The sequence below is a fragment of the Trachurus trachurus genome (genome assembly GCF_905171665.1).
Source record: "Trachurus trachurus genome assembly, chromosome: 23".
Lineage (NCBI taxonomy): Eukaryota > Metazoa > Chordata > Actinopteri > Carangiformes > Carangidae > Trachurus > Trachurus trachurus.
Window position 1 is genome coordinate 11,937,728 of NC_139912.1, and position 12,310 is coordinate 11,950,037.

Here is a 12,310-nt window from a genome sequence, read left to right on the forward strand (position 1 = left end):
CAAGGTGGTTCGGAGATTTGTCCATGTTATTTTGAGAATGTAATTTCTGTTTCAAGAATTGAGCCAAACCAATAGAGAAAAACTGTAACTGGATATTGTGTAGGAGGGAATCCTGGCTTTGTGTGTTACCTCTGTTGAAGACATTAGTGGGGACTTGTATGTTACTCAGTTGTGTGTTGACTGGCAATTTATTAAAGTGTTCGTTTTCCTCCAGAGGGAATTCTCCTCCCAGCGGCACCGGGTCCCCGTCCTCATCCACCCGGTTGATGAACAGGGAGTTGTAATAGTCAAACTAGACAGAAAAATAACAGAGAATGACTCGTATTATTGAGATATAGATTATATGAGGAAATACTGAAGATGTGTACCGTCACATACCTCGATTGTTTCATTGTACTCGTGGTAAAGATCAGCGTCCTCTGCTGCTTCCGCTAACCTCTGTAATGAAACGCAGCTGGTTAGGGATACAGTCCCTACAAAGGCCCATGCAGGAAGAGGGTGTACAGTAGAGAGTATCATCGTTACCTTCACGGACTTCATCTTCCTTCCGAGCATCTCCTCCATCTCCTCTGCAAACTTTTTCACCAGCTCCTCTCCGTTCACCTCCTCCATCTTCACCACACTCTCAACATCCTTGTATTTCTACAAAACAGGAACAAATAAACCAAGAACTCAGACAGGCAGCAACCCCCAGGCACCACACACACACACACACACACACACACACACACACACACACACACACACACACACACACACACATAGACGATTTGCAGTACAGCTGGGGGTCAAGCCCCGACTTCATCCCCTCTCCAGACCCCCTCTCTAATCTGCAACACACGAAAGACATCTGTGCATGTTTTCATGACTTGTGTTTTAATGGACTCTGTGTGGTCGTTAATCACCCATATTGTTTAGAAAGATGGAGTGACAGGCATAAAAAGAGAGGATTACTCGCATTGATGTTTTTTCCTTCAACAATTGAAATAAAGTCCCATTTTTTACAATAATGAAAAATGTTGTTAACAATAACCTGTATGTCTTTTGCAAGATTGTTCTTGTTTCTTATTTTCCCTCCCAGCAAAATGAAATACAAAAACCATTCAGATATTCAAAATAAGGTGTTTGGACATAGAGATATAACCTGTATCTCTGCTGGGACTAAATGCAGTTTTCTTTTTGTTCACATATGCTCAAATTGTAATGGACTGATTGGACCAGTCGTGTTTGAACTAATTATTTCCCATTTTATTTTGTAATCACTTCCTTTATGTGACTTATCTTCGGTCTACTTCCTGTCTCCCTCCCTTGTAATTGCACTGCTCTGCCTTAATGTGTTACACCTGTGTTCAATCATCCCTGCCTCCCCTGTGTGTTTAGTCTCTGTCCTCCCACTAATGTCTTTGTCCGTCCATCTGTTGTCCTTCTGTGGAAATCCAGTCGGTACTCTCCTTGAAGTTTCATGCTGTTAACTTCTTGGATTTACAGTTTTCTTGTTTTTGTTAAATTCTGGCAAATCCAGATCTGTCCACCTGTCCCTTTTTGTTTCCTGCATTTCCGTCCTTACGTTATAAAAAACTTGATATTCAAGGCATCATAGCGGACATGTTATCGCCGGACTGAAAAGCTAATTTCCTACAGTAATGATGGACTCATTTTCTATTACCCTCACAGAGATAATTACCCTTCTTCAACAATGTGATACAGGTTATGAAAACGTCAAGGAAATAAGCTTGATAATAGAAAATGCCCAGTTCCCAGGATACCAGCCAGATGGGGAAAAGCCCTTTCAGACCTCGATTACAAATTCAGTTTGGCTGTTGTTCAAAAAATAACCTCTGACAACTTCAAATCACTTCAATTTCCCTTGTACACAAAAACAAGCCAGATTGAACAAGGCAGATAAGAGAGAGCAAACAACTGCAAAATCTCAACTGCAGCTCCAATATTTTTTCATATCCTACAATTAACTCAGGCAATAAGACACACACGTCACTAAATGTTCCACAAATAATGAAATAGCCATTGATTTGACAGAGGTGGGTGATGGAAAGGCACTTGTAAGAATCCAGTAACTCAATAAGGTAGGGTTAAAAATGAATAATACAATAATAATAAAAATACAGTTAATAATGAACAATAATACTGTAGTTCACATAACATAACATGTATATTTATCTCTCCAACAGTCCTGTATGAGTCCAGACCAGCACAGCTTCTTGTTGCCAAGATTTAACAAACCACTTTTACTACCACAGTTTATGGAGCCGTCCCACTGGATACTTGTTTCTAACTAAAAACCTCACATTGTCCCCAAGCTGAGGTTAATCCAGTCTACAATACAGCACTAACATCAGCCACGCTGTGCACTGTCTGTTTTGTGGTGTATGCGACAGAAAATCATGTGGTATATCAGTGATAAAGATACATACATATACAGCGCAGTGGGAGATGGTCATTAGGTGCCTATCTCTGTGAACACACAGTGTATGTGTTTGTGTGTGTGTGTTTGTGTGTGTGGCAGATGGTGAATGGGCCTGCTAGGGATTCTACAGGGTGTCATGCAGAGAAAGACCGCACATCCTAATTACTAAAAGACACACACCAACAGAGTCTCTATGGTACGTAACCAAAAATGGCTACAGTATACCTGCACAACACTTTATATATTTGACTATAAAACACAATAAAAACAAGAAGAACAATATTTCCGAGAAGGTAAATGTGTGCGTGTGTCTGTGCATTTGTGTTTGTATGTGTCAGTGTATAGTTAAATTAAGTGTGTCATCATATTGGTCTCTGGGCCATGTGCAGATGTTGTACAGCAAATGTATGCCAGCCAGTGGTATTCTTATTGGCTGATGTAGCAAAGGGGAGGTGGAGGAGGGGTGACTTTATGCCCCGCCCCTCTCAGTCTGATGTGATGATGTCATGTGTATCCTGTAATATATCCTGCTCTGATGTCCATTTGAGTCTGTTTCTTCAGTTTCACTCCCTATCCCTTTTTTTTTAAGCCAAATTTTTAAATAGCAAAATTTTGGCTGTGGAAATCGACTGCAGTCAGACAACACTGTGACGTCCGAGTGTATTCTGAAACGATAGATAGCTGGTAATATATTGAGACTGGAACTCCTCTAATGTATGTTAGGGATAATCAAGCTAAAGGATTAAATCCTGACCACAACCGTCACCACTCTCCCTCAACACCACTGACTTGTCTGTTTATTATACTGAAACACAACACAATGCATCTTATGCTGCCATAAAACAGATTAAATTGAGAGAACATTTGTGTAGAAATGTGTGCAGCTGCTTTTAGCCTCTGACAGCATTTGTGCGTGTGTGTGTGTGTGTCTCTTACCTTTTGTAGCAGTTTAGCTCCAGAGTATCTGGCCGACAGGGCAGCTAAGTCTTTGCCAAAGGCCACAGCCCACTGCTGCACCCTGGACACAAAGAATAGACACATGATCAGAAAACTGTTAACTCTGTTCCTGTGGCTGGTATCCTAGCTTTCTATATTTGGTAATAATGCAGTTAAATGCCTTTTTCATCGGGAAAATATCACACAATCCAATAGCTCAATCCATTTGACACCCATTACCGATCACAGTAAAATGGTAAATGATATAAAATACCCAGAGGCTAAATTCATAATTGATTCCATTAGAACTGAAGCAACTGTGAACTAAATCATATTTGAACCTTTTTACTAACTAACAGTAAAGCACAGCCTATTGAAGAAAAACATTAAAGGGATAGTTCACCCTAGAATGATATTTCGCTCATTATCTACTCACCCTCATGTTGACTAAGGGCTGGAAGAATTATCAGAGTCCACCGTCCCTTCTCTGAGTTACAGGGGGTCTCGGCGTAGCAGTGCATTTCAATGCAACGGTTGCAAAGGGACACCAGAGCTCTTCGTAAAAAAACACACACAAAAAAACATCCAAATACCTCCATGATGCTCGTATGTAATGTCCATCTTGTGCTGAAGCCCCAAATTGCGTAATTGTCCCGAAAAAAATTAAATCAGTCTATATTTTAAGCTTGTTTGTAGCAGAAGCTTCTCGAAGCTCCTCTTCCTGGTCCGTCCAAATCTCGCGTGATTTGCGCCGGCGTCAGTGCGGTTACTGCGAATCACGCGAGATTTGGACGGACCAGGAAGAGGAGCTTCGAGAAGCTTCCGCTACAAACAAGCTTAAAATATAGACTTTTTTTTTTTTCGGGACAATTACGCAATTTGGGGCTTCAGCACAAGACGGACATTACATACGAGCATCATGGAGGTATTTGGATGTTTTTTTGTGTGTGTTTTTTTACGAAGAGCTCTGGTGTCCCTTTGCAACCGTTGCATTGAAATGCACTGCTACGCCGAGACCCCCTGTAACTCAGAGAAGGGACGGTGGACTCTGATAATTCTTCCAGCCCTTAGTCAACATGAGGGTGAGTAGATAATGAGCGAAATATCATTCTAGGGTGAACTATCCCTTTAAGTATGTTCATCAATCATCCTCCATCCAAATCCAGTATTAAGGCTAATAAAACATCACGTATATAGAAGACAATCATGTTGATTGAGGCAGAATTCACCAATAACAGATTGAAAGAGATCATCATGAAGGTGACAATAAAAGCTGGCGAGCTACCAGGTCAAGGGGTCATTCCTTGTTCAATAATAACATGTAGTAATTCTACAAATCCTCCATGCGAATGCAGCCAAGGTAAGGTAATAGAGGTTAGAGAGTAGACAGGATGTGACAGATGGCTCAACCTATGGGGAGTCGGCCAGCTCGTTGCTAGTTAGCAGGCAGGGTTTGTACTGTAACAGCTACCATGTCAGCCTCAGGTAGGCTCACTGAAAACTGGCTGATAATTTGTTGACTTGTTGATATGTTCATTGCAAAGTGTGTGAGACTGTGTTCATTCTTAAATGTGAGTTTAGAAGCAGAGAGGCTGTTTTGTGGCATTCTGAGGTCCGATCACTGCGAAGACCGTCTCAAGAATCAAGAGTCGGGAAGTTTCTGACCAAAGAAGAGGTTGACTGACTCTAAAGGTTATTATCAGTTCAACAGCAGAGATTCTCCTGCTGAAAGCAAGACATGAACTGCAGTTGAGAGGGCTTAATACACTTCGTGAGAAATTCCTTCCAGTGTATGTGAGCCAAAGCACCACTGCAGAAGGCAGACAAGGTCAGATTAAGACAGAGCCTTAGGCAGGCGGCACGCCAAACCTTGTTAAAATGTGGAGCAAATTGAGGACCAATGCATGGAACCCCACAAGAGACAAAAGACCAAAAACGTATTTACTTGAGATTTACATAGAGAAAATTCCCATCTTTAATCCAGGGGGAATCATAGTTTTTTTTTTTTTTTTTTTTTTTTTACTTTAGGGATAAATATCTGGATCAGTGTGATGATGTGCATATGTTTTGTTGGAGATGTTGCTCCAGTGTCTCCATAGTCAGTTTTCTATATTTATCTCATGGCAGTATGGAGCAACATTTACTCAGAGGCTGAAGATTTGACCTTCTTGGCCCTGAAATGTTCCGGTCATGGCCCCGATAACTTCCAGAGCCAGCAGGGTCCTGCTGCTACATCTTCCCCAGGCAGAGTGAGGGACTTTGGGCTCAGTGACCTGTGTTGTCCTGCTGAACTCTGCTCTCCCTGGAGCTTTGAGTCACCCAAACCTGCCAGTATTCACAGCATATACTGTAAGAACTGTTTAAGTACAAAACATATTCACTGAATATATCTTGAAACTACATAAACTGACATTGTTTTCAGATTTTTTTTTATAACATTCACATAATATGTAGCCACTGACACTGACCTAAAAAGACACAGCATCCAGTTGGTGTGAGTCCGCAAACGAAATACACTTGTATTTGTCTGTGATTCTCTGTCCCTCTCAGCCACTTCCACACTAACACACACAGACACACAGTTAATAGGCTATTATGGACTGACAGCACGGTATCGATCTGTTAGTGTTTTTTAGTCAGCAGGGAGTTTGAAAACTGTTCAGGGGAAAGAGCTTCGTCTGGCTTCTGGAGAACAAACACAGCATTTCATTCCCAAAAGAAGTGCTCAGCTGAGAAAAAAGCTTCACGAATTACTGTAAGTACATTCTCTAAAAAACATCTTTGTATTATATGTATGTATATAAAATTACTTTTTTCTCTAATTAACCACCCCCCTGGCCTGATGTACAGCATTGCAGTCTATAGCCATGTTAGTAGCTGTGTGAGGGACTCTACACTGTCAGCCAGGTTCATCATCTTTAGTTTAGCTTTGTATTCAGAGTGTCACAGTTTTTAGTGATAAACCAAAGTACTGGAGGAGCTTATAAAATAAACTTTGATCTGATGACAGTTAGTTAAATGATTCATCATATGAACAATAGTACCATGGATGCAGAACCATTTCACAGAGCCAACCACAAACCTGGTGGTGCAAGAGGAAAAGCGATGGGATCATTAAGAGACATAAAGGTCATGAATGTTTGTACAAAATTTCATGGCCATCCATTGAGTGGTTTTTAGTCTAGACCAAAACCAATCAACTCACCATGGTTTTCAGTCATCTAGCAAATGCGCAGTACTTTATTCTTAATAACAATTTGATGGATAAAATATTCATTACTTTTTGTGGTATGAAATAAATAAGATAGCACATCTACTTTTATTGTTTTTTTTAATCGATGTATGTGCGTTTATTATTATAAGACAGATTTATACATCAGCCTGGACATTTGGCTGTAGTCGTGGAGGAGCTCTATGCTAGTTTGGCAGTGAGCTCTACCCCACAGGTGCCCATATGGCCCATATGTATCTGAGTGGAGTAATCGGCCAAAAGAGACAGAACACCATTGACTCATCCATCCGACGCATGGCTTCGGTAAGGGTAAATCTGCATGTAGGCTTTCCAGGGTGCCCACATGGAAATTACCTGGTAAAACTCTCGATGTAATGTCTTAATAAAGCACTAGGTTTGTATCCTAGTTTGTATTACGCTGAATGGGAGAACATTGTGTCCTGTTGTTAGTGAGGAATGGATACAATCATAGTAAAGATAATAGTATCTGATCAGGTGAATGCATGTAAAGAAAGAAGATTTTAATTTGTTTTATTGACTTTATTGTGGTAATGAATTTGCAGCTGCAAGTAAAATGATTGAGCAGCGTTTTTTCATGAACTGATAAAACTTGGAAGGAGAAGTCAACTTCCTCCTGATGTTTCGCTCCATGAGGGTGAGTCAGTCAGTGTCAGTGTTTTGCTGGTGCAGCTGTACTCACGTTTCTGGTGGGATCTTCATCTGGCTGTCGACCATCCGGCACAGCGAGCTGAATGAGATAATCCACATCAGCATCATCAGCCTCCCCCTGTGCGGCCCACTTCTGCCTGATTTACAGGCATCCCCAGCGTTTCCCAGACCCCAGCGGTTCATCCCTGCAGCTGCTGCGATCTGCATCAGTCCGAGTTATTGTTGCACGCTGGCTCCAAAAAAGAAAAAAGGATGAAATGAGGGCAGTGCAAAGTGAGATTAGGAGTGATCAGATCACAGTGCAAAGTGCAAACACAGGGAGAAGGGAGCGTTAAAGGTGCAATGAGCTGGCTGGTGACTGTCATGTCATCTGGGAAGGCAGAGAGACTGATGATAACTTGGTTTACGGTTTTTCAGATCCACAAATCAACCAACAACTACTGAGTTTATAAAAACTGAGAAACTGAAAAATCTGAGTCTGATTTATTTGCTTGTTTAACAGCTCTGGTTCTTCTCTTCAAATATATTAAAGTTTGTTCATTAATTAATGCAAGACTTTACAGATGGTAAAATCTATACTGCCAATAAAAAAAAGCCCATGTGTATATTTGATTGTAGTCTTTTAGATTTGAAAAAGCATAACCAGAAGTTCATCATTCAGATCAAGTAATGGGTGTCTGTGCAAATGCCATTACAATGAATTCACACATTGTCCTTAATAAATAGCAACTTTGATTAAAACCGGCAAAATGTGTTTTTTGGGGCCATTTCAAGTCAATGGAAGCTGAACATAAACACAACACAGCCATATTGTCATCTGATAAACTGAGCAGACTTGTGTGCTAACACCTAGCCACATAGCTTCATCAGCATTCATACTGGTCATATAGTTAAAGTAATTGCATTCGTCTTTCCTGTCCTTCTTATAGATCTCTTTTTTGTTGTCTCCAGCAACTTCTGAAGGAAATTATTTGGTTCTTTCGCAGCAAAATCCTCAGCCATGTTCATTAGCAAGTTGCTAACTCTTGTTTAGGTGTTTGGTGCTGTGGTGCCTTGTGGGAATTCAGAGCTTAAATTGCTAAACATGAAGCTAAATGATGTGATGAAGTTCCACAGAGCTGATGAGGAACTGCAGGAGTAGTTTTCATCACTGCTACCTCCCACATCAAGCATGTGATCCACTGTTACCTCAAAAACACCGGTCTTAGCTTCTGCATTGAATATGTCCCACAACAACAACAAGGCTATTTGTGAAATGAAACCTAACACAGGAGCAAACTGACAACACCCTTCAAACAGACTTTTGGTCAGGAGGAGCAACACTTCCAGAAAACTCAACCACAACATCCAACAATAAAAGCAGCATGTCATCCTGAGAGCAGGCACACTTAACTCAGCTTGGCTTTAAAGAATGATACAGAGACACCACAGCTTTAAAAAGAGAAAGACAAATATGTTGTGATGTTTGTTTGAGACAAAAGACTGAATCTCTCCGGTGTGTAGGATGCTAATTTAAAAGAAACACAGGCTGGAGCCTAAAAGTAGGTTGCACACAGATTAAGATACCTCTCCAAATGATTGAGAACAGAATAGCACAGAAGATTACTCACTATGTCATGTTTTCAGAGCTTTAAAACAGGTCCTCTGAGGCATGTGGGTCTTGACAGCAAGTTCAAATGTGACTGAGAGTGAATGAAAAGAGTCCGACTGCTGATCTGATGTCAGCTGAGCTGGATGTCTCGGCGCACAAAGGAGTGTGGAGAGCGTTTGTCTTCAATGTCAAAGGTCACCTCTTGGCGCCAGGAGTCACGACAGAGCCACGCCATCTTCCTACACCTCCCTCTCTTCGCCTCTTAATCCTATTTCTGCTCCTCCCATCATCCTCTTCTCTCCTCCATGCCCCCCTCTTTTAGTTCTACGGGATGCCAGGGAGGAATTGGGGGTGTCCCGCTCAACTTCTGACTTCACACGAGTTCAGTCCTTGTTGTTGTCAGGCAGCGTGGTGTCCCAACATACACACACACACACACACACAGCTGAAAGAAATCCTGCTCCAACTTCTGTTTTCCCTGCTTCCCGTCCCTCCTGCTGACCTCACACCCTCGTGGATCCAGAACCAAAGTCACGTAGCAGCACCGGGGCACAAATATGCAGCCGGACGCAGAGTAAGATGGAGTGATGGATGGAGAGATAGTGGGACTTCCTCTCTCTCTCTCTCTCTCCAGCATATCTCTTCCTGCTCTCTGGCACCAGTTTATACCATAATCCAGGCAGGATTAAACCCCTCCTCCCTCCATCTCTCCTTTTCTCTCTCTATCCTTTTCACTCTCTCTCACACACACACACATTAACACTAACACAATATCTCTCTCTCTTCCTCTCTTGCCCCCTGCCATCTTTCTCATAGTCTTTGACCTACTGTCTTTGTAGTCCTGCTTTTCCACCCAGTTGTGTCTCTCTCCATCTTTTTTTCTCTTCCTCTCTCTCATCAGTCTTTCTCTCACCTGCTACTTCTCCACTCGTCCCTCACTTTTTCTCTTTTTTTTTTGCTTTATCTTTCTCCGTGCGAGGAAAAGAAAAATTATCTTAAGGGATCATGGGGGAGAAAGAAGGAAGAACAAAGGAGGGAAGGGATTAGAGGGGGAAAAATTAAAGTAAAGTAAATAAATAAAGTAAATTGAGGAGAAGGGAAAGATGGGAGGAAGAAGAGAGGATGGGGAGAAAAAGAGGAGCAAAAGATGGGATAGGAGTCGTGATATGAAGAGGAACAGCATTTTACTGACACATCATAATCTAAACACACTGAGACATCTAGTGGACGCTCATTGTCTCACACACATGTGCGTGCGCGCACACACACACACACACACACACACAGGTAGGTTTATCGTTTAGGGTTAAGAATCCACTCTCATCTCTAATTATTTTTCCAATTTATTTATATGTAAAAAAAAACATGTCAGCAATTCCTGCAACCACTTAAAAACATCTGCAATCTCCCTACCGCATGGCTACACACTACAAACTGTTTTTCTCAGCTTTGTATAAATTGTTTAGATAAGTAACCATGTGTGTTTCGCTTTGTGCACAACCCAGGGCCCGAATAGCATTTTAAACTGTAGCTGTGAGAGCTGCAGCAGAGACATGACACTGAGCTCACGTAGCCCATTAAACTACATTTAACTAGATATCAGCGCACAAACACTAACCATTGCATGTGAGGTAAATACAACTAATGTGCACAGCTACACGATGCCAACACACACACATACACACATAGACAGAATAAAGCATCTGCTCCTGCTGTTATGGAGATGAAAATGCAGCAAGACAACCTGGCACACACACACACACACACACAAACAGACATAATGCCACAGAAAGGGTTGAGATTAGTAACACACAGTTGAGAGACTGGCTGGGACACAAGCCTGCACACACACTACATATGTATATCCACACGCACACACACCAGCGGTGTGTAACAGCTGTGGGACTCCTCCTCCCCCACTGACCCAGATCACTGATGATGGAGATGAACTCTCAGCCAGTTTCCCCGACCCATCATCGCGGATGAACACTTGATTTTTCACAGCAAATTTTCCGATTGTGATGGAAAAACTTCTGCCGCCAACCTCCACTTCAGATTTGCTGCTGATGCAATTAAATCTCTACAATTACAAAAGAAGGAGGCGTTGATAAAAAACAAACAAAGGAGAAAGATATCATAACCTTTCGAGGAATTAGACGGATTAGAGTGATAAAACTGGGGCTAAAACTAAAAAAACTTGATAAAATTATTTAATAAAAGATTGTGACACTTACTGCTGCTGAAAAATGAATGCGAGTTTGCATAAATTCTGCTTCCTCTGAGTTTCCTTTAAGTTATCTACACATAGTGGTCCCCCGATTCCTGTCTCAGACATGACAAAAGTGCATCAAGTGACCATAAATTTTGGAATCTATGCAATATACAAACCTTTTTTATGTACTTGTGTGAGGCAAACACCATTGCCCCATACTTCAGTAAATTAAAATGAGTACAGTAGTGATGCACCACCTCTGTAAGAATAAATACTGTAGTTTAACATGATATTATAGACACTTTTAGTATTTTAGCTGTCATCCTACTTTTAGACTTGTATACTGTGCAAACCATATTCTATTGTTCATATGTGTACATGTACACACATAAAATGAACTAAGAATACATTAAACCACAAGGGCAGAGAAGCAGTATTGCATAAAGGAAGCGCATGCAGTGTCACTCACCTGGCCTGACTCGTCTTTTAACTGACTCAGTGTCGGAGACTGAAGAAACGACATGAAAGATGATTCTTAAAATTCACTTTGGACACAGGACCACACACCAGCATGAATAAAACTCAAAAGACATTTAAAAAAAAAAGAAGTGAAAACATTATTGCTCATAATTTATCAACTCTTAGACTTTTCTGCTCACTTTGATGCTTCACTGGTTCAGACGACTTCTCGACATCCCCGGGCTGCGAGTACAGATATACAGAGGCAGCTAAAGTGGTTTGAACTCCCTGTACTAACTGGACCCCGCCTCTCTGGAAATGAACACGGACACACACACGGACACACACACACATCAGAAGTCACATTGATTAGTCTAAGCCAGGGCTAATTGTCAGCCCTTACTTTTAGCTCCATCAGCTAAACCAGTGGTCTGGAACCTCCAAACCTCAGAGGACAGTGTATGTGTATGTGTGTGTGTGGGTGCGTGCATGTGCATCATTCCTTTTAAAAGGGTAAGGTACTAATAGCACTAATACTATATAAAGGTGTTATAGCATTTACAAACATTTTTACAACAAAACTGTTAAGTAAAGTGTAAAAATGTAAGCTTCTTTAGTTAAAAGCTCCAGCTAAAGTAAATAATAATGTAAATTACTATATATGAAACAGCCATGATCGAGAGGAAGCAGGAAGGAAGGGAGTGAGGGAGAGGTGGCCAAATTCCCCAACAAAAATGGGGGAAAACAGACTGATTGGTCTCTGATCACTTCACACTGCTTTGTTTC

General features: G+C 41.3%; 1 protein-coding gene across 1 annotated transcript in view; it reads right to left on the reverse strand.

Moving 5' to 3' along the window:
• Nucleotides 1-7,469, reverse strand: part of cacna2d4a (calcium channel, voltage-dependent, alpha 2/delta subunit 4a) — a gene marked incomplete at both ends in the record, with an annotated part of 80,833 nt that extends 73,364 nt beyond the window's left edge. Inside the window, 5 exons of the mRNA XM_083999758.1 lie at nucleotides 130-292; nucleotides 379-438; nucleotides 526-642; nucleotides 3,362-3,443; nucleotides 7,294-7,469. Coding sequence (XP_083855884.1) covers nucleotides 130-292; nucleotides 379-438; nucleotides 526-642; nucleotides 3,362-3,443; nucleotides 7,294-7,469 — 598 coding nt within the window. The remainder of the gene's footprint in view (nucleotides 1-129; nucleotides 293-378; nucleotides 439-525; nucleotides 643-3,361; nucleotides 3,444-7,293) is intronic.
• Between the last annotated feature and the right edge of the window lie 4,841 nt (nucleotides 7,470-12,310).